This window comes from Strongylocentrotus purpuratus, unplaced genomic scaffold (genome assembly GCF_000002235.5).
Source record: "Strongylocentrotus purpuratus isolate Spur 01 unplaced genomic scaffold, Spur_5.0 spur5_scaffold_11, whole genome shotgun sequence".
NCBI classification, from domain to species: domain Eukaryota; kingdom Metazoa; phylum Echinodermata; class Echinoidea; order Camarodonta; family Strongylocentrotidae; genus Strongylocentrotus; species Strongylocentrotus purpuratus.
In genome coordinates, this window is record NW_022145596.1 from 25,666,000 (window position 1) to 25,693,917 (window position 27,918).

Here is a 27,918-nt window from a genome sequence, read left to right on the forward strand (position 1 = left end):
AGGGGTATAAATATATTTCTCTTACAATGTTTGTATAATTTTTTTTAATTATAGAACAAATGTATTATACAAAAAGTAAAATTCTAATATTTGTGTGTGTGTGTGGTTTACCTTAAAATATATAAAAATGCATTGAAACCGATTTTCTTTTGTGGAAAATGATTGACTGTATCCCTTATCATAATAGAACAACCCAAATCTTCAAGTGGGAAGGACATGTATGGACGCTAGAAGGTGCCGAACTTTTGCAAGATAATAACAAAAATAAACTAAATTAATAGGAATTGACGGTGTCATTTTCATCTCATTATCCAGAATAAGAAACTTTTGATCTGGAGTTTTGTTCGACGAGGGAATCTTAGGAAGTTTTCTGTATTTCATGAATTACTTGCGGCAGTTTTGTGGTCGGAGTTGACAGCAAAATCTGGGGTAGATGGAAGCCAGCGGGACCGTGATTGCTTTCTAGTGGGACTCTGTCCCGCTAGCTAGGGCTCCACTTAAACCCTCGTTCCTGCAGGATTATTGGAAACGATGTTGTTGCTGGTTCAGCTGAGCCGAAGACTAATTAAATAGGCCTAAAGGATTTTAACTGTGACCCAAATCAATGAGAACATTCTACCTGTACCCCGTATGTTGGTAATTTCTCCTTAGTCTTCTAAATTCTAAACTGCTACAATGTTTTCGTTATCAACCAGCAGTCAAACAAAGTCGAAGACTTTTCAGTTTGATCCGAGCAGAGGACTAGATTTTGAGAATGACATAAAAGTTCTGCGGAGGTCAAGGGTAAGTGGCATGATACAGTATAGTCATTAGCATTTTACTCTAAGGAGTTGTGAGTTTGTCTAAGGGTAATGTCCGAGGTATGGTCAGGTCAGCTCATTTTCTCTGTCTTCACCTTACATGTTCATACTGACTCGGTGGTTCGACTCGGTTCCCAAAGTTTGGGGACTGAGCTGAGCTGAGCTGAGTCAAGTGTTTTGGATGGTGACGTTAAAGAATGGTCCCAAGACCTAAATAGTTACATACACACATCTAATGCATAATAGTACTATCATATCATTGTGTCATAAGCAGTGGTATATTCTTCATTCCCTGTGGAAAAAATGAACAGACAAATACCAATATAATTGCGGAGCGCCAGGAGGGTCAAATATAACAGATGTCACAGATATGAGCACTATACAAAAACCCCACTATTATTAATAAGACTAAGGCCCCGGGCAAGGGTGCACCCAGGCCAAGCAAACATTTTGCAACAAGAATTTTGTTGGCAAATTAAAGTATGGCATGACTGTTATAAATTGCACAAACAAAAAACAACTAGTAATGTTATTCCATCATTTTGTTGTATGGATTAATGATATTGAAAATTGTTTTGACATAGAGATTAGAGTTCTGAATAAACTGTAAATCAGATCAGATTGGACAAGCACTGGTCCTCTCAGCACCAAATGCTTCCATAAAATTAATATGTGCGTCCACCCGCCATGCGAGCAAAAATAGTTTCAGGTTTATTAGAACGAAGCACCACTCAATGTAACGACCGGAAGTTTCAACAGGATCACCTCACACTTCTGTATACCGATGCTGATGCTGATGCTGATGCTGATAATCCTGTGCATACATTATCTATGTTTATTCTGTTGCAGTTGACCAAGCTCTCAGAGTTCATGACAATGCTACTGTCGGCCGAACGCTTTCAGCGGGATGCCAAGTTATCTTCGCTAACAAGGAAGGACAAGAACCAACTTGCTCAGCAGGCTGAAGATGCCCAGTTCTTTCGCATCTTGCTTAGGATGTTGATGGAAGTCAGCAGGTAATTACAGTTGTTTTTAAAAGATTGTTCAAATGATGCCGTTAACAGAAAATACATTTTGTTGTCAACTTGCTTTACAGATGTTTCAAATTGTACAACAGTTGTATGGTATTCTTGCTCATGTCACCCAATTCTGTTGCATGAATCCTGAATTTATGTTACTAAATTGTTATCTTCTTCTTCTTCTTTGTCATAATCTGCCTCCTTCACTCCTGAAGATTCTTGCAGATGAATAGGGTGGTGTGTGTGTCACAAAAGGACGTAAAGTGCAGAGTGTCCTACTTACATGTACATCAAGTGGTTCATTGAAACTGAAAGAAAAACAAATAGATTTTTATAAAGCTGTCAAGACTTGTTTAATAGTGATACAAGAATGTGTAATATAATAATATTGTATCTTGTTAGTGAATGTTTTACGCCATATTTGTCAATGAGGATTATGAAGTGAGAAATAAAAAATTGTGTTACCAGCTCCTCCTGAAATTTGCCTTTTTTAAAGAGTACATGTAGCCTTGTGCGGCCTGTAGTACAAATTAGACACCACTCACATCAGATTAGAAATAATGTGTACCTAGTGTGTCCAGTCAGATTTTTTTACTTTTTGGAGTTTTACCCCCGACGCCCATATCTTCCAGATTTGTGTACGTAGATCTACATGTACATTATTTTATGACTTGCATTGATTGTTATCCATCTACGTGTACATGTACCTAAAATAACATTAACAATGAATAAAATAAAATAATTTATAGATAATTACAGACCCCTTTCCTTAAAAAAATGTTTTGCTTGTGTTGGGGCTTATCACTGCATTAAAGGAAGATTTAGCAATCTTTTCTTTAATATAGTGGTCCCAATTTGAATTCATAATATGATTTTTGAGGGTTCCATTGATACCCACTGACTGTACGTGTTGTAAAAGAAGTAGGCCTGTCCAAAAGGAGGGCGATCACTATCAGTCTCTAAGATTCAAGATTTTATTGTCTATATAAAACAGAAATTTGTTTTCCATCAGTGTAACTTCTAATAATATATGTGAAACATACATGTAAGACAAAAAAATGGTGTCCTGTGCTGAAAGCCAGATGGCCTTCAAGTAGTGCTGGTCAAGACTCTATAAATGAAAAGTCTATGAGCAGGCGATCCTTCGGCTCTCAGCACACAACATGTAACAAGACAATTGAGCAAGAATTTTAAATAAATTATGAATCACATCATGAATAAATTCAGGTATAATTATAAATATGAATATATGAAACTGGAATAGGAGCAGCATCACAATCAAAATATGCGCAGAAAGAGAAAGAGACCTTGAGCTCAAAGGACTGATAAAAGAGAGAAATATAGGGAGAGTTTATAAAGATGCAAAGGGTAGGGGAGAAGAAGCATTGATATAGGTACAAAAAGTGTTAACCTCCACTTCACCACGGAACACATACATCTCAAGACATTCTATTGTAATGCTAATTATAACAGGCAAAACATTTTCTTGGTTTCTTTGTAAATGCTGGGTATTGTATTGCTGGCTAGATCTTTAACTTCTGTTACTAATTGCTCCTGGAAGGTTTTTAAGCTGTCCTAAAGGCTCCTTTGAATACAGTGATTGTTCAGTGCCAAAACCTTTATTTGTCGAACTCTCTTATGGTCTTTACAAATACTGGCTTCAAACAGATTTTTTGTGGTGAAAATGGCACTCATGGGATTCATCTAGTCAAGTCAATGGGAGAATTCAAGTAAAGAAAAAAATCGAGCATTGGCTTGTTCTGTTCATTCTATCTGTCCTTGTACAGTAATTCAATACCCAATGCACAGCAATTGGCTGTCGATATTGACTCAAAAGTAATACATGTACATGTACATGTGTACGCTTTTTTTGCTTATAAACTGAAAGATATTCATGTCTGTCATCACAAATTACAACAACAAAATAATATGTTAACTGTTTGATGAAAAGGAAAATATTGATCATGTAATCAAAGAGGAACTTGTAATTTTTAAGAGGTACATGTATTTATCAATTGGAAGAGGAGGGATATTTTCACTTTATTTTCATTATTGCAAAGTTGAAACTTTGATTCGGCAAGTTTATCAAAATTCAATGCTTGGAAACATTCGAAGTAATGATTATTATAAATTACAAAACGCTTGAATACAGCCCCGGCATAGCACCTTAAGAGCTCTCCAAACACTGATGAGATGTGTGAGATCACAGTATGGACATGATTTGCACAAGCAGACGATGTCCCATGACATCTCACACATTTTCAGTGCCTGTGTTTTCATCTTCTGTTGAGTTCTTTCTCTTACTTCACTACCGTCAGGCTAAATGTATAATCTATTGCCTCACTCTAAACCCCGCGCATAGTTTTATTTTGATGAAAAATGCAGCGATACAAAAATAAAGGAATCTGTCGCTTGTAAACAAAATAAGACGCCATTATATATTCAGCTGCACACACCGCGGTATGTTCGGCGTTTCAAGAGGGAACAAATGCCGTCCTTAATATCATTCCGGGGTTTTTCAATTTGAAAGTCTGGTTTCTTTGATTGTTAATTAACCCCTATCCTGTGTATTTACAAGGAAAAGATTTTAGTTATCAGATTTGGGTCATATCCCCTTTTGAATGGTTTGACATGCCATTACATTTATATACACTAAACTCATTATAATTTGACAAATAATAGCTTTGGAATTGTGTTAATTCTTTATGGGATGTCGTCTGCTTGGGCACTATTGGTCCATATAGTGACGTCATTAAAACATCGTTATTTTCCCGGCGAATCTCTCGTATATCCCAGCTGCTATGAAGGTGGTTGTATTTGTATTTTTAAAAATCACCCGATATGTAGTTGACCTAAAACTTATACGATGGCCATCTGTTAGCTTACCAGTTTCTAGTAATACATTAGTTGACATATTTGTGATTTCCTTTGAATTTCACCTTTAAAAGTGTTTTTGTCCTGCTCAACAATTCCTGGCCTATGTGTAAAGATAATGATAAATGTACAGTGTACGTGTTCATGAATGAGTATAAATTTTGTTTCTCAAGAATAATTCTATAGAAAAAAAGCATTATCACGTATTTGAATTGTGTAAAAACTCTCAATTGGTTGATGAATAAACAGGGAAAATAGAGATAAAGTAAGGGGCAAAGCCATTAAAAATAATTAAATTTGAATAATCATAGCAACAGCACATCAAACCAGGGGAACATCAATAATGTAGAAACAATGTTTAATTCAAAACGACTGTTTTAGTTTCACAAATAGCTCATGCATGATATCCAGCCTGGCAACTTTTATTATCAGGAGCGACGTTTACTGTTAACCACTTCGCTGACAAATTATACTAAAATAGTTATCAGGATAGTGCCATCCAGGCAAGCAATTATTGGCTTTCAGACCTTATGGTATCCAATGGATTAAATACACTACACATTCTCTGTGAATTCATTACCTTCCCACTTCCATTTAAAATGCTTGGTGGTACGATGTTGCATCCAGAGAGGTGTATAATTTATTGATTACTGATTGAAATCTAGTTTGAAAGGCCATAATGACAAGACAAATTGAGCCATGTGCCTTGGATGGCAAACCAGGTGTATTCCCTTCCTGTTCCTTCGAATTGTTCACACTTGAAAGTGTGCTGGGAAGGTGTCTGGGAGATACGTTTAGCCTTCAACAAAATTAATCCTAAACAAAAATGCATCCAGGATGATCATTGGTTTTAAGGGTGTGTGCAAAAAAGATGTACATTGTAAAGGTAAAATTATTTGTGTATTCTTATAAATTGGCAATGCAGCAAAAAGCTACCAAGGTACATTATACATGTACTTGTATGTATGACAATCAAATATAGAAAAAGTTTTACCCAAGTTTAAATGTATTTCAGTGTCAGAGGCTCAGGGCTACAGCGTACTGAAATTGACATCGAATTATAATATGCTTCATTTGAGAGAAGGTTCAGAAAAACCAAACTTCCCATTTCCCATTTTTGTTTATATCTGAACCCCCTTTCATTGTTTTCTTTTCCCCCTCTACATATATATTTTTTCTATTTCACTTTTTCTTGTCTTATAGATAGGTAGTTGAAGTGTCTGTACTTTGCTTATTTTACTTAATTTATTGTTGTGTGCTTATAATATTTTGATTTTTGTTGTTGTTAGTTTTTCATTCTGTAATGGGCGATCCAACTTCACAGGCTTTCGCAACCTTCATGGAAAACCCCTCATACCTGTTTAACCTTTGTAAATATAGTTAAAATTTACTGTTACTTTGTTTACTTTGATTTTTATATTGCAAAATAAAATTGAGAATTGAATTGATTTCCAGATTTAAAAAAAATTAAAGTTGATTTTATACATTCTAGCTTTATAATTTTTTTTATTTTTCTAATGATTGGTACATCTTAAATTAAATATTTCTAAGCAATTCTTTTAAACTTTACATGTGCACATGAAAGTAAAGTCAATTTGTTTTTATGTTTTTTCTTTCAGAGCTAGTGGTCTAAAACAAAGGGATGACCTAAAGAAAGTTTACCATTGGTATCAACTCAACAAAGAAGTGTTACATTGTGAACCAGTAAGTACTGTATGCAATTTAAAATTATGTTCTCCCCTCATATTGTTTATTAAGTCACATGTTCAAGGTACGTTTTGGAAGCGATTGTTAGTTTATCCAGGCTCCCATGATCATCATCTTCATCGTTTTCCCTCTTACCAGGGATTACTGATTTTCGCGCCGTGATGACACCCGCTCTCTCCACTTCTTCTTGTTATCTCGAGCATCCTCTTCATTTAGACCAACTTTACTGCTTTCTTCCTTCCCCTCTTGTTGCCATACAATTCCAGATCCCACACTCTTTTCACACGTTCTTCATCTTCCCTTCTCAACATATGACCCATCCATCTCAAATTCTCAATCTACTTCTCTTTACCACTTCCACCACAGTTTCTCCCAGACCCATCCTTTCCATGAGCTCACTTATGTTATTTCTATTGAACGATTTCATACCATACATCTTCCGTATCATTACCCTTTCTGTTTTCCTCAAGATATCTTCTTCTACTGTCTTCATATTCCAAGTTTCTGAACCATATAGGGGGGGCCTGGTCCCCCCCCCCTACCCTTGAGAAAATAATCATGTAAAAACACATGATTTTTTACCTTTTGGGGGGGGGGGGGTTGGGGCCCTGGCACTCAAGGGGGGGGGGGGTTTCGGCCGGAGCGATTTTCAAATTTTGCAAAAAAAAAAAAAAAAGTGGGCCCCCTCCCCAAAGAAATCCTGGATCCGCGCCTGGTTGTATCCCCAAGATAACAAGACATATCATTCTTCTCAACATCTCTCTGCAATTTCTCGCACTCAAAAGTCTCAGCCAATCTGTTGGTGATTTTCTTTACTCCAGCACATCTCGCATGAATCTACTTTTGACATGATGTATGTTTTAATTGTTTATTTCCCTACAGGAAAAGCAAAAATATAATGAACAAAAGCATTTCTATAAATAACATGTTGAATGAATGATCAAAAAGTTAGTGAATTAAGGGTCATGCCAAATGAACTTGTGGCGTCTAGCCTATTGTAGGGAATAAATGTTGTATGTTTACTTAAAGGAGCCGGGAGTCAAAAACAAATAACAATGCAGATAACCCAAGGAAAACAAACATGGGTACAAACAAAAGAGATCCAGAAAGACAAACTATATACATGATGTGAATACAATTGAGTGTAACGTGCGAACAAGAACTTCATGTTATTATACAGAGCGTCCCAGAAAAAAAAAAGAAACCAAGAATTATTGATGTTTTATCATAACTTAATCACAGTTATAATTAATAAAGATCCTCCTCTTTCAGTTGATGGATCTCATATGATGAATATTTCATGCATAAGTGATTAAAAACAATTTGAAGAGAGGGTACCAAAATGTCATTTTTAGGGCGGTATCTGAATTTCAAAGAGAAAATCATATTTCTAGAAAGTTCACTTTCTGCCCTTCGATATGACACCTCAATCAGGAAAAATGAGCCAGGAATAACAAAGTTCTGTTTGTTGGAACTCCAACCTTTTAGAAAACTTTTTGAAAGTTGTAATCACTATCTGTAGAGATCTAAATTGGCTGAATCTGTAATGTCTCTATGATGTAGTGGCAGAAAACTTTCGCATTTGTTCATACACAAAAATGACAAAAATGTTTGTTTCAGGAGGGTCTTTCTCTTTAGAGGACTTAAAATGATATGCTATCCAAAATATATTTTGAGTAGTGCCCCAAGGGAAAAGGCACTTCATAATTAGGAACAGAAATTGATAATATTTTGTACACAAACGTCCACTGACCAAACTGCCCATTCGAGATTCCCATAGACTTAGTGATTTCATGTTTCAAACAGTCATAATTTCTTATTAACGATCTGATTTATTTAAAACATTTGCCATTCTGTTCACCATATTTTTTTACCTTTCTAATTATAGTGGTTGGATTGCCCTTTAAGATCTTTTGAAGGAAATATGAATTACTACATTCAACAACATTTGCACCTGCTTACAAACGAATACAAGAAATATTGAAAAAATTGCCCCCCCCCCACCCTTTTCCTTGCAAATGAAATTTATAAGAATACTACTTTCAAGGTCATTTGTCATATGGTCACATAGATGTTTGATATTTCTTCAAAGCATACATACAGTACTTTAAGTGTTTAAACAAGACAAATGTGTAGAAGTCCTTGTCCTTACCACAATTTTGACATTATTATTAAGTCTCAATAACTATCCATGGTTATGTTACGATAAAGAACGTCTTTTTCATTGCAGCACTTCAAAGGGGCGGGCAAGCAGATGTACAAGCGTCCTGAGTTGAAATTCACATCAGATGCAATCAAGTACTACTCTGACCCTCCGGGCAGGAGAAAGAATCACCATGTGGCCTTCCAGACACCCTCTCAGCAGAACAGTCCTAGGGGTCAAGGGTCAGATGACCTCAATGACCTACGGATAGATAGCAGTCGACCAACGACAGCACCTCCTGGCATGCACAGACCAAAGGTATTGCATTGATTTCAATTCCAAAGGAATAATGAAGTTTAGCAAATGGAAGTTACCCAGAATATTTGAATAGTACAATTAGTAGATTACATGTAGGTGTAAATAATTTCTTTTGGTGTGAAGATGGATCTATTGCGAAGCTGGCTCCATTAAATGAATTCCATTACACTCCTTTGGCATTACTATTCTGTATTGTCTATAATTGATTTGTAATTATGTACATGTATTATTTTCATATGCAAAGTTTTAAAGGTATAAAGACCAGTATTGGAAACGCCCCAATTTAAAAAAATGAAATGGAAGCTCTTATTACCAATCATGTGAAAGAATATGTTTTGAATAATGCATGATGATAAAAATTTTGCCGGCAATTTGCAGTATAGAAATATCTTATTATTGTGATTATGGTATTTTCATGCTCCAATAATCAACTGATATTTCATCTGCTGAGAGCCAGAAGGGCATCTTAATACATGTAATTTACATATTGTTAATGTCTCTCTAGCTCTTAGCAGACAATTAGTTAGATACACCATGTTACCTTTACTGTTCTCATCCTTCAATTCAGAAGAATTCACCAAATCCTTTTTTGTTTTCTTCCTGCAGATTCGTAACTCACTCCGCAGTCCAAGGTCCGGTGATGATGATGCCAGCTTTGCTGTGAACTACATCAATTCCTACCTCAACAACCACCTGTCTCCCACGGCAACCGGGCTGGACAGACCAGCCTCGGCCATGAGTGTCATTCGCCACGCCCAGATTGCATCTCAGCAGACAAACCAGGATGAGGAGGAGGAGGATGACCTCGGGAGCGGCCAATCTGCCCATTATTCCCAAGCTGCGAGCCTGGCCAGTGAATCCAACATCTCAATACCGGTCCCGGAAGCGAGACGAGATGGAGATGAGAAGAAGGATGAGAACGAAGAAGAAGAAGATAGTGAGAAGGCAGATGATGATGATGGAGAGAACCCATCAGAAGGAGAGAAGGAACAAGGTCCTGGTCTCTTTAAAAGTAAGGAAGATGTTACAAAGTATTTGATGTACATAAATTGACTTTTTTTATCATTATTTTTTGCATAATGGGCAAGAAAACTTGAAAGCACATTAAAGCTCTTAAGTGAATTTTTTTTGTGATTGAAAATGCTCAATATTAGCTGAGAGATGTGTATAATGGTTATGATTTATTTATAAATATCAATTAGTCTATTCCCATTTGGTCTACACCCAGCATATATGGTCTTATCATCTATTATTGGTTATTAGACTATATGGATAGTAGACAAAAGGGGCATTGGACAAACTGGGAATTAGACTAAATGAGAATAGACCTAATGGGTAGTAGACTTATCAGAAATTAGACCAAATGACTACGGTATCAGCCGAAATGGTCATTAGATCAGATGATAAGGAGACAAAAAGATTATTTGACCCATTTGGATCGCAGACAACTAGCCAATCAATTATACCTACATGGTATTCCTTCTTTTTTTTAATAGGGAAACCCCCATTGACGAGCCTTGTGAACCCGGTAGCCCAAGCAACCTTTGAAGAGGAGTCATTCTATGGAGCTCTTCCACCTGAGATTAGTGAAGGGACTCTGCTCAGGGTACAAGTGGACATGCCTAAAACTGCAGGTAAGAACCTAAGTTTGGGTCAAATGTCAAATAGTGACTTTTTAATCATAGCAAGGAGTAGTGCAAGGTAATCTTTCACTCAGGTCATGAAACTGTATTGAAAGTCCCTTTTGATGTTGGTTATGTATCCTCTTACAATTTTGGGATTTAGAAATAGCAAAATATGACTAAATTTGTGAAAATGACTCAAATCCACATACTCTGACAGCATCAACATGAGACAGAAGTTTGGATTGCAATTAAGACTGGCTATTAAATTCTTATCAGTATTTAATCTTGCTTTACGAATTGTGGAGCAGATATCATTCATATCTGTATTGCTCAAAAAGTTTTACTTGGATTGCATAAAAGAAACAATTTTCAATGTCATTTTAGATTAATTCCACATTGAACCTCTCTGATCCTTCCCATACAGCTACCAAGCAGCATCCTGGACCATCAGAGGCTGAGAGGAAAGCAGCACACCTACAGCAATGGCAGGATTACCAGCATAAGCAGGGCGTGGCTGCAGGGGATGGCACCCCTGGCGTTGATGAGGGAGGGGAGAGGGTCGTTACTACTGAGGTACCAGAGAGGTTTACTCAGGAGGTCATAGTAAATTATGCAGCACAGGAGTCCTTTGTCACAGATAATGGTAAGTTAAAGTCAGCATGATTCATTATCTGTTTAGTTTGATTCAAGTTCTTTCAATTAAATGCATGAGTAAAGTCAATTTTATTTCGTTTTGTGCAAATCAGTTTCATTCCATTTAGTTTTGTCCAATTTAGTTCTGTTTATTCAATTCAGTTCTAGGTAGTTAAATGCAATTCAGTTCAGAATTTTATTTCAGTTTTGTTAAATTGAGTTCTGTGCATTTCAGTTCATATAAATTTGAATCAATGGCATTCCCTTCAACTTTTAGTATATACTCCAGTGACAATAATGTAAATGGAATCACATTTGAAATCTTGCTTAATACATGTGTAATGACAATGGAAGATGTCAAGAAATTATATACTAAATATATTTTTAAGAAGTGGCCATCTGCCAGAAAGATGAGACTGTCACATATAATGCTATTAAACCAACTGTGTTTAATTTTTTTTAAATTACAAACCATAATATTCATAAAGACGAAAGAGAGATCTTAGTGTATAACTTGTTTCCACCCACTGTCTTTGCAGCTCCACATATCCCTGCCAATAGTCTGGCGTCCCAGTCTCTTGAGCATTTCTACAAGATGACAGAGAGCCACGAGCCTAAGGTTGATCAGAATCCCATCTCAACACAGTCTGCACTAAGACTACAGAAATCTCAAGAGGCCAAGAAAGTCACTATAGCAGAGGGCACTTCAAACAATACAAGACAAAGGTAAATTATTTTTTCGGAATTTAAGTGGAAATTCAACTTCCAATAAATAGTGCTATATATAGATCCTAGTGCTTATGTAGAACTTCAGAAAGATGAAAAGAACAAAGAGGAAAGGCACATATTACAAATGGTTTAATATGGGCAGCGAGTTGATCAACAGAAATTGATATGTATGTAACAAAACAAAAAAATTGCTAGTTGAAATTATGGTGACCATAGACATACACTCCATGTGTACCCATGCCAAAGAGATGTACATAACATTATGTAGTGATAGAACAATACTTCATTGCATCTTTAGACTTAAACAGTAGGCTTACGGTTGCACCATGTGAGAGAGGGGGAGGATCGGGGAGTCCTGAAAAGGACTGTCGGTAATCTTTTCCTTGAGTGTGTGTGTGTAGTCCTGAAAAGGACTGTAGGTAATCTATCTTGAGCTTATAGTTCTAAAGAGAAGTATAGCGCCCGGTTGGAGAGGATGGGTAGGGGCTTACTGTATATCTACATCGCCATGCAAGCCGATACGTATAAGCAGCATCTAATCTTTAGGCTTGTTTTCAGCTTTTTTGATAGCTTAATACACTATGATGTTGTTGTGATGAAAGCTTTTTGAACGTTTGTCTGTCTGTCTTTTTATGTTCAGATCACTAAGTGCAAGAATGGAGAGACCATCAACTGTGCAAGCAGCCTCACTCGTCATGTTGGCAGATCATGTTGGAGATAATATGATGGTTGAAAAGGAACCGGTTAGTAAATCAACTTTATTTGTATATTTGTAAAGTTTGAATTGTTTTATTTGCCTATTTATCTTTGATTTTCACTTTCTGTTCATTCTTGCATGTGTAAAACTTAAGCATGTCATTGTTCAAAGCTGTCCTTCAATATTTATTTCCCTGAACATACTGTCATTAGAAAGATACACAAGTTAAAGGGACTTTGTAACATATTGTTCAGATGAGAGAAAATGGTGCTAAGGTAGTGAGTTCAATGCTAGATGTACAATTAAATATAATCTGAAAGTTTGAGTGAAAACAGACCATTATTCATTATGATTACAATTGTGAAAAACTGATCTGATCGATTCCTTAATTCTCCCAACTATATTATTACAATTTAATTACATGTTAGGGAATTGTAAATTGTCACAAAGCAATGAATTGGTTCTATATACCATTCCAGACGTTTAAGTGTTTAAAGTTTTTTAAAAGCCTGTCTTGTGTTTTATTTTCATGGAAAAACGGTTGGGAAAATTCAAAAATGGTTGGGAGAATTTAATAGTAGAGAGTGTCGCACAGTGATGCCTTCAAAGAAAACCATAAATATCTTTGTAGTTTGAGAATTTTTTCAGGATTTTTAGCATGTTAGAGGGTTAGTACAGTAAAAGGAATATAATAAGTTACATTTCATACAAAAATTACACAGTTTTTACATCAACCTTCAACAATATTATGAGTCACTTTAAGCAATGGTCTTAAATTTCATCCTGTTCCTTCTGCTATTTGTATTCGTATTATAGAATGGGCCTGAGATGCCTGCAGGCTTCCGCAGACCGTCCTCCAAGGTTACTCCTAAGAGACCTGCCACCGCACCCAGCACAAACCCCATTAGTGTTTCAGTCGCCAAAAGCTATGGGGGCAGGTCACCCCCTCCAAACAGCTCTGGGTAAGTAAGATACTCCAGCATTCTCCGTTCTTCATAATTCAATAACTCTCCTCATAGTTTACCCCAAAGAGGCCCTCCATGGCACCTATCTCACATCCTAGGTGGGGGGGGGGCATGTAACAGCATACCCTTTACCTCAATAACTAGGTTAAAATGGCTGAGCTCTTAAGAAGTAGATTAAGTTTACTATATATATTGATGTTATATATAAAGTATCTCAAAAATATTCAAGTACTCTTTATGACCTTGCTTATATCTTTAGTATCAATATTAAACTATTTGAGTTTTTTTTTCATGATGGCCATAGTTGCCAGGTAACACCCTTTTGAGGTAAAAGATGAACACCTATTAAAAATTTGTCAATTTTCATGTGTATTATGGGCAAGTAAAGATATTAGACCATACATCTTAACAAGTTTCATTCCATTTTTTTTAAATTTTAATTTTGGTCATCATTAACATCTATTCTGTTCTTTTTTTTTCCAACATGCAGAGATTCCACCCCTGAGTACACGCCCAGGAACCGGAGAGGTGAACCTATATTTGCCCTACCAGAGGAATCAGACTACAATGTCCATTTCAGAAGACAAGGTCAAGCACCACTCTCTACCACCGTCCCTCATTCTATCTCTAGGCATCAAGGAAGCATGCTCCCCGAGGCAGCTAGATACAAGTGAGTGCTCAAAAGCAAAACGATTCAGTATCCCTGGTGACTTTCTAAGAAAAAGTTTGGTCTATTCTTTAAGTCCCATGAATTAGATGTCTGGGCGCCGTTTCTCAAGTCTAACTTCTTGGGCATCCTATTGAAACGTGTGTTATAGAATTACCACACGTTTCAATGGGATGTCCATGAACAGTTTCGAGAAACAGGCCCGGGCATCATTTCACAATACTGTCATAAGAACAAGTACACCATCATCCTATTGAAACGTGTGTAAAAAAAAAAAAAAAAAGAATTTCAAGGGGATGTTGACGAAGTTGTACTCATGAAGATTCATTAAGCGATGCCCAAATGTTGATTGTGTTTATTTATGAATGTTTCATATTTGTAGGACTCAGTGCTCATTCTTTTTTAAAATTTGTTTTGGTTGTTCTAGTTCATGTATCATTTGTACTTCCACCATTTTCTTTGTGCTTGCCTAATTGTATTCAATGTTTTCATGTGCACTCCTGCATAAAAATTTGCTACAAGCAATTATATGTTCAGCATATATGCATACAAATAATTAATGAAATTCTATATAGCACTTATGAAAAATTCCAATATTATGAAGCTGCTTGTTGAAATAAACCATTGTATAAAAATATCACTTCAGCATCATATAGCATAAATACTGTTAAACCAAAAACTTTCGCGAGGAAATGTTATGCTTCGCAAAATAACTAAATAAAAACTGACCCAACACTAACTTTTTTTTGCAGTTTACAAAAGTTTCTTGGACAGAAAATCACTCTCCTTTACAATTTGTGAAGGTGTCATTTTGCGACCATTTCCAGTTTTACAGTCTTAAGTTGTGTCGTATAGAATTTGTTTTCCATGTATGTCCATGATATATACATTTGCATGTGCTTTAAAGGTAATACAAGGTTTTGGGAAATGTTGAAAATTGGGTGGATAATGATTCTTTACTATTTTTATATATTTGGATGCTCCTGTGGATGTATTATAAGCACTAGAAAATTTAGCCCAGAAAACACTTCTGCTTTTAAGAAAAATTGAATATTAAAATTTACCGGTGCTCCCGTTAAATTTGGATAAATTTCAAATAGCGCCTACGGCCGTACAATGGTAGCTGCAACCATGAAAATCTCAGTAGTCGTTATATATAATTTCCAAATGGGAATTGCTTATCTGTCAATTTTAGTCAAGAAACAATGTTTTATAGCTAAATTAATATCTTGACCTTGAGAGGGAGCTATATAACATAAAGAGTGTATAAATACAATTTCATATCTTTAGACTCGATTTCAACCGCGACAACGAGCACTGATATTGTAGGATCGCATTATGCTTCCAATGTGTTCATTTTAACCAAATTCATGACCCCATACCAAAACTTTGTATTACCGGTACCTTTAATAATTGCCTGTTTTCAACCCCATTGCATGCAATGCTCTTATCCTGTGTGTCCTCTCTGTATTGTTATTGTTCACAGGTGGCGTGATGATGGGTATGGTAATATGACCTATCGAAAAATACACAGGTAAAACATACATGCACATCAATATTTGCTCACTCACCTAACATTAGTTGTTAACAAAAACATGTATATATATTAACCTTCTTTGTGTGTACAACATTTCTTGCATGTAGCCATTATGAACGATTGTTCTGGTAATTGCGACCCTTTCAGTTCCCAGTGGGAACCAATGTAATAATATTTTATTTTGTATGCCTACCGTTTATAAACCAACTAAATTAAATGAGTTTTTGTACTATAGTGAATTTTAAGGCTCTTTTTTAGGGGGAAATAGTACAATTTTGATGTTTATCAATGATGTTGCACATAAAATTACTAAGCAGAGTGTCTTTATCAAATGCAACTACATTAAGGTTTTTCTATTATATAACTTGTAATTTATACATTCCTGTAGTATAACACTTAATACAAAAATGCTACTTATTAAAGGTAAAGATCAGTTATGGTCATGCGATTGCATTGTGAGAGAAACGTTGTGGAATCGATCAGAAAAGGTTGATCATCAAGCATATAAGTATTGGTGTGTACTGCAAGGTTGTGGAATCATCAAAATGATAAGAAATATGGCCCAGTCTTCGTAAAGTTACAAGCACTGTACACAGAAAGATGTATATGGGACTATACGCACACGTGCGTGACACATGCGTTTACCTCTCACAGAATAATAATAATAATAATAGCTAGTTTTTACCAAATATATCAATTAGTAGGCGGTTTCCCGGCAAAATTTTTATCATCATGTATTAGTCAAAACATATTCTTTCACATGATTGGTAATAAGAGCTTCCATTTCATTTTTTGAAATTGGGGCGTTTCCAATACTGGTCTCTACCTTTAACCTTAACTTCTTGAAGATATCCAGATTTGACAAATTGTTATCCAAATTCTTGTTAGACAATTTATTTATGTGTCTTCTTTGCATCCACTTCCTATTACTGCCCAATTAAGTATTTGATAAAATCTTTTTCAAGATGGAATATGCAATGGACTAAATGCAGGAGAAAAATTGTATGAAGGAGAGGGAAAAAAGGATGAAATTATGTGCTGTGATTGTTTGGAGCTTTAATGCCATCCCAAAGGGGTTAAAAGTACTGAGCTTACCAATTAGTCCTTCGGAGAGAACTTACAGCTGTTGGTCCCCTGGTTGCTAATACCAACAAGCATATAAGTGCTTGTTAGCAATCAGGTAAAACAATCATCAACCTTCAATATCTTTCTACAGTCGAATCCAGAGTGCCCCTGCTCAGAGGACGTCATTGAGAACGGCAGGGTCAACCAGGGGAGGAAACAGACCTAAAACTGCTTCGGAAGCATCAACTAAGAACAGGAACAAGAACAAGAACAATTGGCATCCATGCAAGGTCAGTACAATGGCTAATGAGTCTATCAAGGAAGCAAGCATAACTTTCCAAATAAATATTTTTAAGTGCCAATGATTAGTATAAAGTTAGAAGAATGAAAAAGTGCATCCAAGTGGTAATAATCAAGGAATGCCTAAGAAGTATAATTGTCATTCGAGGTCAGTGAAGTGTCAAAGGATGTCACATTTAAGTTGTTACTATAATGTCACAATATAAGAAATAAAAGATGGCAGAATGAATAAAGCATGGAAATAATGTTAGACTCTTGTCATGAATATTTGATCAAGTGGCAGATATTATTTTACATCCATGTCAAACAATTTATGTATGTTCAGTTGTTTGCTAATAAACCCCTTTATATGATAATAAATATCTTGCTATGATCTGGTTTTATCATTTACCGATGTAGGTATGTGAGGATAATATCCGTCTACCCCAAGCAGCCAGCCACCGTATGAAGACGATGCACCCAGCCACCGTTGCCAGTATGATGTCCATCAAGACCCTGGGAAGTGATCAACGCAGGATGAGGTAATTAATCTGCAAACACACCCTTGAGATCTCCTGTACATGTAGCAGTCGGAATTCATTGACTACCGCTTTACACGTACTGCCGGCCGGATGCGTGTAGCTTTTTTGTCTACGTTCAGATCAGATCTAGGATTGCTACAAGGGGTATAGGTTTGGAATATGGTAGGAATACTCCCCAGGTAGTGGAGATGGTGTACATTGTGCGTGAATGAATCCGGTGACCAGGGTAATAATATCTGAAAAATCGTGAATAGACATTATTTTGTAAGGGCGATATAAATCCAGGTTATTATTTAACAGATGAACGACAAGGAGGTTAAAAAACATGTAACTTTTGTGTTTTGTTACCTTTATACCCTTAGATTGTGGACTTTAAGTCAATATTTTGAGTTTGCTTTTGTTTTTGTTTGTTTTAGTTCAAGGATGGGACATCACCACACAGGGGCCTATCCTTGGGAAGAGGTTAGTATGCAAATATAATGGATTGAGGGCTAGCTTGTAAGGGTTTAGATTTCCTCTGGGATCATTCCTTTTGTGTTTAGAACACTTTAAAATAATTGACTTCCACAGAATTGCCCAAGGTCTGTAGAGAATGCAGTATCTCTTGAGTTACCTTCCACTGGTAATCTTTCTTCTCTATAATGTTTCACATTCATTTCATTTTCATTTCATTTCTTTATTTCCACTTAAAGATAAACACAATATTACTTTAAAATATAAACATGTATGATAAAATATCATAAGTGGGAGGGTCATAAAAAGCACATAAATGGCTTTCTAAAAAATGATCCTCACAAAATATACAAAATAACAATAACTTTGATACATAATTTACATAAAATCAAGATTTTAAAAATAGAGAGAAGATAAAGAAAATGGAGAAAAGAAGGAGGAATTCTTGCATAAACATTGCCTTTATAAGTTATATATTAGATAGTGATAAACATGTATTCATATTGAATGATATTTAGCATTGGCCTTTCCTATCAAATAGAGATCTTTTTTTAAAGAAGATAATTTGTGTTTGTGTCTTATTCCAGGAGCTAGTAGCAGGTAGTGTCCCACCTAACATGCAGTACATGTCAATCAGCACACCTGCAGCCATCAAAGGTAAGTTTGAAAAATGAGGACATTATTAATGCAGTGCCCAGGACCCTGTCTTATAAAGAGTTGATATTAATCGCAACTTATTTGCGATTGATATCAATCGCAACTATGTTAATAAGAGATAGGAGGCTGCAAACTTGCGATTGATTTGGATCAATCGCAACTCTTGATAAGACGGGGCCCAGGAAGGCATTAAATTAGTGTTCAATGAGTCCCTTTGCAAATGAGGTTTGAAACTACTCGCTTTGTTCAATATGATTCCATTTCATTTGTTTTAAAAAGCTATGCTCTCCTATGAATTGTCAATGTGGTGATAAATTGCACTTTCATCATTGCTATTTTTCAATTGTAATCACCTTATAAATCGTTCTGTTTCTTTTTATTTTTTGTTCTTTTCACAGTGAGGAATGCTACTGATGGGTAAGTCCTCATACATGATATTTATCTTTCTGTCAACTTCAGAAGTAACATAATCTTGAGATGTGTTAGTACTTAGAATATGAATTTGTGCCTATCAGAATTGCAATGTGCAGCTTTAGACTTGAGTATGTTGTTTGGAAACTTTTGCTCATTAAGATCCTGTGCATGTTCAAATTCAATATATTAGGAATTGAATAGGTGGAAAGCATTTGCTTTGAATTATGTGATTCATTACAAAACTTACTTTTCGCATGCATCCCATTTTATCATTAATGCCCCTTAATGCAGTTTTATAGTTATAAAAAAACCCTAATAACCCATATGGATGAGTTGTAGATTCCATGCTGTGATTTGTATGATATTATAGCTCTATTAAAATGTGTGGTTTGTATTTATCATGTGACATTGTAGGAGCTTGGCCCCCAATCAGAGTACAGAGAGCCTGGTACCTAAAGACTCCCTGCACAGTCCGTCCAAAGACTCCTCCCATCCCTGTGCAATCCAGGGCTGGTTCATGGGTGATAGCTCAGCAGGGGAGACGGCTGATGGACCTCCCTCCTCCAACCAGGGAGGGGACAACGCCTCCTCCACCATGATGGCCCCTAGCGAGAGAAGCTTCGGAGGGATGTCAGACATTGACCTCGCTGACCTCACGGATCAGACCCTCAGCCCCGCCGACACGCCAAGGACAATGGACAGTGGGGATGGCAGGGCTCAGAGCAGGTTAGATTTGAGTGTAGGGAATGGCATTGGCGAGCTTGCGCAAGATATGGAGATACCACAGGCTGATAACGACTCACAGAGAGGCATGCCAGACATGGCAACAAAAGAGGCTGAAGATTCATCAGAGAACACACCTAGATCAGTTGGAGGCAATAGCTCTATTGCAGACACACCGTGCTCTTCCAGAGGAATCAGTCAGGCTGCTGACGAACCAGAGGCTACTAGCTCTGACAATATGCCAAGAGAAACTATTGTCCAGGGAGAACCTGATCAAACCAGTTCTGAGCAGCTAGTTGCAGAGTCCAAACTGGATGAAGTTGAAGCGGATCCAACTGGATCAGACGAGACTGGGGCAAAGCAGGAGGAATCGGACGCTGAACAAGGTACCATTGATACTCATGTAGAGCAGGATTGTACTAATAAAGATGAAACTAAAGTAGATGGTTCAGATAATACTTCTACCAATGTAGAGGAAGAAAGCATTACTTCACACAAATCATGAAGGTTCCCCATCCATTCCATATGAAATAAGCCCATACCAATCTTAATCCACATTCAACCATGTCATTTCTATATGCATCTAGTAATCCTAATACATGTCAATTATTGTCATATACCTCCATTTGGGCTAAAACCTCATCTGTACCATTTTTTATATTTCAATACAATTTTGAAAAATCTGTTGACAGACTCTTTCCATTTCTAAGTCATTTACATCCAACTACAAACAAAAAGCATAATGAATGGGTCACTTACAAGAATAAGCATTTTTATATGTCTAGTCATGAATATTTTGCTTCCATCATTGGTTTTGTACATTTACATATATGTAACCCTTTATACTCAACCATACTTATTTCATAATTTCCAACCTTGTACACTGTAAGTTCTCATTCATTGGTATATCATTGTAAGTGTCATGGTGATGATTTGTGGCATGCTTGTGGCTATTTAGTGTATATGTATATATTCATTTATGTATTATATGTAATGTTATCATTTATCTGATATATATTTATAGGTGTACATAATTGTAGTTCTAGTGGAGATTGTAAATAAAAAGAAGAAAATCTTTGTCTTTAATCTTTATAGGAGAATGTTTATATCCGTGCAATTAATTACTCAACAACAACAAATAAGTGAATAGCCATTGTGTTTGTAAACCAAATTTGATCAAATCTATGCATCTATATTTATTCAACTACTGAGGGTATTCATGATGAATGTCATTATACCATGGAAGTCAAAGGTCAAAATTTAATTCAAGGATTAACTTCATTAATATTGTCACAATGTGTGCTTATAAATACACGTAGGAATAATGATACGACAGGATTTAAAAAAAGAGACTTTGGGTGTAAAATATAATATTTGAAAAAACCATATAAGTTATTATATGAATATTGGATATTCATTACATACATCTTGCTTTTTAAAAGCAACATGAACTTTAATAGTAGCCATTTAAAAAGCTAAATCATTTGTTTTAATAGTAATAAAATACTCCCAGCTTATTGAGGGATAGATGTCTATACTCCATTTGTGTAGTCTCTATATTGAATTTTGTACTAATTTCTAATTCTTCATGCAGTATATGGTTACAAATATATTTCGTACTAGTTTTCTTTAGACAATCAGAATTTTTATTTCATTAATGTGACTTTAAAGAACTACTTAATGTATTTAGTACTAAAGTGTGGTCTACAGCTCGGTTCTTAAATAACTATCAGAATTAATGTATTATGTCCTTTCTTAGTAATAATCCTGAACTGTGCATTAGGATAGAAATGTACATGCCTGTATATTAATGTGTTTGAATTATGTTTTCATAGGTATTCCCTCATAGAGATCCGTCCTCATTAAGAAATTACTGCAATTTTTTAAGTATAATTAGGTGCATTTTATATGTTCAAAGTAAAGTGATTTCTAAGGGGTCTTCCAATTTAAAAAACAAGGCATGAACATGCACCTATTTTTAAAGTCTAGGGAATATTGGGGAGGGGGAATAGTTACCTGTAAGCCATTTTGTTTTTAATATAGGATATTACAAATTTAGATTATGAATATCTGAGCATTTTTGCGATTCTGTGCATGGTACAACCTATACACAAAAATATATTTTGCTATTTAGTGGTTAATTCTCCATCCGTCCATTGTTTTTATTTCAGCTATATATTTATCTATAAGGGATAACAACAAATTATGTCTGCATTAATTATAGTGTCTACAGTGTAGCATTTGCAAAATACTTTTTTTTTGTAGCTAAGGTGTCATTAAGACCATGGGTTCAAAATAGCAAGGACAGAAGTATGAAAAGAATCTGAAGTGGGATAAAAAAAAAATTAAAAAAGTTTAAAAATGATAATAATTTGAAGAAAATTGCAGCAATTTTTTGATAACCCCCCATAACAATATTTTAAGTTGCTGCATTGTGTAACTTTTAACATTATGCATTAAAATTTCAGAAGTATAATCTTGCACCATTTTTTTCATCATTTTATGCCTTCTAAAGGCAATCTGATCAATATTACTTACATTAATGATATGTTTGAAGTTTATTCCAGAATCGATGATGGTTTGTTGGAAATTGAAACTTTGTCATTGAAATGTAGTAAATACTAATATTTTGTCATTAAAGGGCAGTGAATACACTGCATGAAAGGAAATGATATATCGTAAGTTGTGATCTGTCATTGTAGCTGCAGTGATGAAAGCAAGTATTTGAAAAGACATTATTCTACCTTATTGTTATTAAATTTCCAGCATAAATTTAATTTACCTTTACATTTTTCATCAACATTTTTTTATTTACAAAACTGTAGGATGCTGTTTTTCCTTATTTATTATAATTTTTATGAAATTTCCTCTGTTTTGCCCATAAATAGATAAAGCAGTCCATGTATGCAGGTTCAAATGCATATTATTCAACATTAAATCTTAATTATACTTAATTAAGTCGATTAATATCAGCAACTTTCAGGTATTAAGCATGAGATATCTCTAAGATGGCCAAACACTAGACACATTTTCACAATTTCACATGTTATGTTTAATCGTAATAAATATTGCATGATTTTTTTTTCTCCAAAATTTGATTGCTGTGTGACAAGCTTTTTTCTTTTTAATTTATATTTTCTTTTTGTAGAAAACAGAAATTATTATAGTTTTCATCCCAACCTCCTGTAGTGTTAGTATACCTAGATTGTATGTTTTTGTTTGATTTCTGCATGAAATACTTGCTGTTCTTCATTTGCAAATACAATTGACATCACTGACTTTTAGTTGCATGGCTGTGTAAATTTCTATTGATTGGAGTTGTCCTCTCTACAGATCTTGGGTCATCTTCATTTTGAATTGTTTAATCAATTTTTAATTTGCATGTAAATTTGTTCGTTTGTGAGCATCATTCAGTCTTTCATATTCTTCTTTAAGCATGACTTTGTTTTTTCTTTGAAAATTGATATTTCACAACTTATTCATTTGGATAATGGGATGATTAATTTGGATTATTGGCAGTTAATTTTTTCTCTTCTACTTGGGGAAGGAAGGGCCTCTCGTTGGATTTATATTTTTAGGTTATTTGATGGGTAATGAACTTTTAATATTCATTGGTGGCCTTGAATTATATTTTGCTGTGATTTAATTTTCTACCTGTTGAAATATTTCTCTGCAGTGACTGTTAAACTGTTTGAAATGCTGTGGTATATAAAAGGTACATAAGAAAATCACATCAATTATCACAGATTGGAATTCTAGGACAATTACTCATCTAGGATAATTGCCATCAGGGCAATTACTCTTTGATGGTCACTTTTCATATGATTATACAACGATGATTAACTGGACAAGTTTTTACATTGAAAATTACCCATCTTGCGCTTTGTATCTTCTAACGAAAAGGCGCTTTAAAAATGTAATATATTATTATAATTATTATTGAGATGTCAAATGAGTCGGTGTATAATGGCTAGGGGCTTTTGACTTGCCCAATATCATAGAGATAACAGCTAATGATCCAGGGGGTAGTTCTCCAGATGGTAATAAATTTAGATGTGTGATTGTTGGATCGATGTCCAAGGCATAGAATAGTATGGAGATATATTATGGAGGTTTAATGTGAATTTATTCTCTTTGAGCTATGTCAGATAGAGATGTAAGGTAAGAAATTCTTCAGATCATCTTTGTATAATGAGCCTTTGACTCTTTGCTAGGTCATGAGTGTCATCAAAACATAGACATCTGCCTCTGATGGTCCTTTCTAAGTCACCAGAAGAATCCTTCATCAAAACTATGATAAAGCATGTGTAGTTTAGTCAGTGCATTTCAATTAGATGCTGAAAGTGTCTGTGCAAAGTTGTCATTCCTCCTCTCATTATTCATCTGTCAATCCATCCTTCCATCCATCTCTTTAGCTGCACCTTCCTCAGCCCAGCATACTTTCAAAGCTCAAGCTGTAGTAGCTAGACCCTCCTCATCCTCCTCCTCCTCCTCCTCCATACGTGCTGTACCCAGCCACGCCCATTCCTTTGTCCCTGTGGAAAAGCATGAGAAAACATCCCACCATCACCACCAAAACCAACATCCTCATCCCCATGGTAACCATGACCAGCATCATCCACCTAGAGATGTTCTTCCAGGAGGCGTGGCTGAGGCCAAAGTCATATCCCTTGATTTGGATGTTCATATGCACGAAAGAAGTCCTAGTGCAGCTTCCAACAGCTCACCTAAGAATAGACCCATTGGTAATTATCCACTTGCACTGCACTCATATTCATGTTACATGCTCGTATTGATAATGTGCTTTTGTTATTTACTTATACAATTGTATGTCTTAATCTGTTTGAATTTTAGAAACTTGAGCATGTGTATCTCCATCTGCTGTATACACCGATGTTTACAAATAAACAAGAACATGTATGCACAAATTTCTGAATATGCAGCCAAATGCACATCTCATCTTTCTTTGTTAAAGTAGTCACCCAAAGAATCAAAAGTCTTTTGAATTGATGCACAATTTATATCATTGCGGAGGGGAAGCCTTACTGATCAAACATAATAACTTCCCTCTTCAAAATATGTTTGGGGCCCACAGTAATCATCTCTCAAAAAACGTTACTTTGAGATCCAGATTTTCTGCCTTCAGCGGTCCTCCGTAGAGCGTCAAGATTAGTGACGTCACATGCAAGAAACGGCTAGCCACAAAATTGCATTTTACGCCTTTCCATGATATCTGATATTATTCCTATTTTTCAAGAGAAAATCTTTCCATCCATATATAATTTGTCCATAATTATCAGTTGTGAATTTTCTTTTGGTGATTACTTTAAATGAGTGAACATGGATACACATTCCTGGTGTGAAGAAGTATAGGGAGTAGGTACCCTATCCTCCTTCCACCGTGCATGTGACTATTTGTTCCCCAAGGAGAGGGCACCGACTTTAAACTTTGGGAATGTGGATTAAAAGGTTGTCAATACTATCCAAAATGTCTGTCCTGTATGGAAATTGCGTGCGCCAAAGAACATTTCTCTAAAAAGGCAGTCTTCAGTCTTTCACTTGATGTTGTCTTCTTAGATTTTAGTTTTATGGAATAGTTTACTACTATTTTACATGGCCTGTACAGTAAATGGGTATATTCATAACAACTTTGTTCTAATATGAATTTCTGTACTTCCCATCAGCATACTTGAAGTTGTCTGAAGATGAGAAAAACAAGTTGAAAGGCAAACATCCCAGTCTTCAGTCTTTGACTTGATCTTGTCTTTTTATATTTTAGTTTAATGGAATAGCTTACTAATATTTTACATGGCCTGTACAGTAAATGGGTAGATTGATAACAACTTTGTTCTGATATGAATTTCTGTACTACCCATCAGCATACATGAAGTTGTCTGAAGATGAGAAAAACAAGTTGAAAGGCAAGCATCCCACCGCTGCCACCAGTACACCAGAGTACCTGCTGATGATGCCAGCTGTGAGTAGCAAACCCCTCACACCCTCTAGCAGGCCAACCACGCCCAGGTCAGCCACGCCCAGGTCACCAAGGGTGTCTCCTGCCACCAGTCCCTGTCCGAGGTACTCTAGGACCCCCTCTCCGTCCATTAGGTCCCCATCACCATCCATTAGGTCTCCGTCTCCATCCATTAGGACCTCGTCTCCTAGATCCCTCAATGGACGCCTATCTCCAAGCTTGAGGACATCACAACAAGGTTTGTTGCAATTGATTTTCGTTTACGTGCAATCGCTACTTAGCAGTAATACTCTTCATAGTTTAAACTAATTGAAATTAATTTTTGTAAACTATTTAGGGAGAATGTATGTTTGACGTAACCCCTGGCCCTATTACCGGTATACTTTCCAATTAGGAAGATGTTTGGTTACATCCAATTGTGCTACAGCGTCTTCTTCTCCTGTATGTGTCGGTATACATCTCTCACTGATAATCTTTGTGTACTAGTCGGATTAAGTATTTGGTATGAATCAAGAAGACAAGACGTAATTAAACAGCTCCCAACATATTAAAACTTTTCATTTAATACATAAATAATTTGAATTGAAAAAGAAAAAATTGTTATTTAAACAGAAATGTTCACTTTAAAAACTACCAAAATGTCATTCCTAGTGACTGCAACTTTGAATGTTTGTATTCTAGGTCATGGTTCTAGGAGTCCCAGTCCGACCCTCTCTGCAGCATCGCAGTCGCTGAGACCAAAGTCTGCGAGGTCAAGGGTCACCTCGGCTCGACAACGAGAACCACCCCCATCAGACAAAGTCAAGGCAGAGGATGTCGGAGTAGCAGGAGAGGATGGAGAGAGGGGTAGTACTCCGGTGGGGCTGTCATCAGAGAGTCAAATCAGCATCACTGCCGAGGATGAAGAGGTATTTGAATAAAAGAATCTATTGCAAATGTATTAAAGCCCCACTGTACTACTTATAGTTACTTGCACCCTCTATATAGCAAACAAACCATTGGTCCCCCATGATCCTCTTTTTATAATGTTAATTGAGAGCTGATTTGATGAGATAACCACCTGTCCAGTGACTTTGCAGGGTGGTCTAATCCCTCCAGTAAACTAGTATAGATGGGCTTTAAAAGTCGTGAAAAGAAGCAGCAAGTGTTACTTTATTATTGAGGTATGTTATATTGTTTAATTGAATATTTTTGGATGAAACATTTCTTCATTAATGTTTCAGAGATATCTTACCTTTTTAGCCCAACTACGTCTTATCAGATTTTCATTGAAATGCCAGTAAGATTATCTAGTAGTACAACTTATGTGAGGTTTTTGTTATGTCATGTCTACAGACTCTTTAGTGCATTAAACTTAATGGGCCGAATTCACAACAGAGGTTTAAACTTAACCCATGATATAAATCTTCATTTACATAACCCATGGTTTAAAATCAGCCCAAATAAGCGTGACACCGTCAGAGGTCCAATATAATATGCATGCAAGGCAAGGTACGCTAATTTTGAAACCATGGGTTATATAAATGATGGTTTAAGCCATGGGTTAAGTTAAACCTCCTTTGTGAATTCGGGCCAATGAGAGCAGTCCTAAAACTTGAGTAAAGCAGTAATATAATACCAATTCCATTCATATTTGATCAGGTATCTTTCATCACTGATACATATGATGATGATCTGGGTATCATCGATGATGATGGAGCCAGTCTGGCCCCCTGCACACCGGACAACTTCAGCCAGCAGGATGGCCTCTCATCCGGTGCCACATCACCTTCTATCACCATCACCATGGCAACGAATGCAACCTCAGACCAGCCGCCTGCAGTACCCCAGATCCTGGTGAAGAGACCAAGCTCTGCCCCAGGGATCCGGACCGATGGTGGCCCGTCTTCGTTGGGACTCTCTCCTGAAGGGGGTGGTGGGGGCGGTGGTGGTGGTGGTAGTGGTGGTGTTAGACCATCGTCTGCCAGAGGACGAAGGCCGGTCTCAGCAAGAAGAGCGGCATCACCTCAACCGAGGAGACCTACGTCACCAAGGTAACATGGAATATATATTTGCTGGCATCTTTAATTTCCAAATCAAACCTTGAATGAGGTACAA

The 27,918-nt window shown here is 36.2% G+C and overlaps 1 protein-coding gene across 4 annotated transcripts; it reads left to right on the forward strand.

Annotated features, from left to right (window-relative positions):
• Positions 1-186: 186 nt before the first annotated feature.
• Positions 187-27,874, forward strand: LOC763063 (mucin-12). 4 transcript variants are annotated; one of them, XM_030980969.1, is made up of 22 exons: positions 187-783; positions 1,650-1,816; positions 6,313-6,397; positions 8,631-8,861; positions 9,468-9,873; positions 10,358-10,495; positions 10,911-11,129; positions 11,659-11,845; positions 12,489-12,591; positions 13,362-13,507; positions 14,001-14,180; positions 15,664-15,711; positions 16,931-17,069; positions 17,479-17,600; positions 18,017-18,062; positions 18,641-18,710; positions 19,109-19,127; positions 19,539-20,233; positions 24,263-24,592; positions 25,727-26,059; positions 26,503-26,729; positions 27,463-27,874. In XM_030980969.1, the coding sequence occupies exons 1-22, from the start codon at positions 676-678 to the stop codon at positions 27,856-27,858; spliced, it is 4,395 nt and encodes a 1,464-aa protein (XP_030836829.1). In that variant the 5' UTR covers positions 187-675; the 3' UTR covers positions 27,859-27,874. The 4 variants fall into 4 exon arrangements, with proteins under 4 accessions (XP_030836829.1, XP_030836830.1, XP_030836831.1 ...); XM_030980970.1 differs by lacking the exon at positions 15,664-15,711; XM_030980971.1 differs by lacking the exon at positions 24,263-24,592 and having other exon boundaries at positions 188-783.
• The last annotated feature ends 44 nt before the right edge of the window (positions 27,875-27,918 follow it).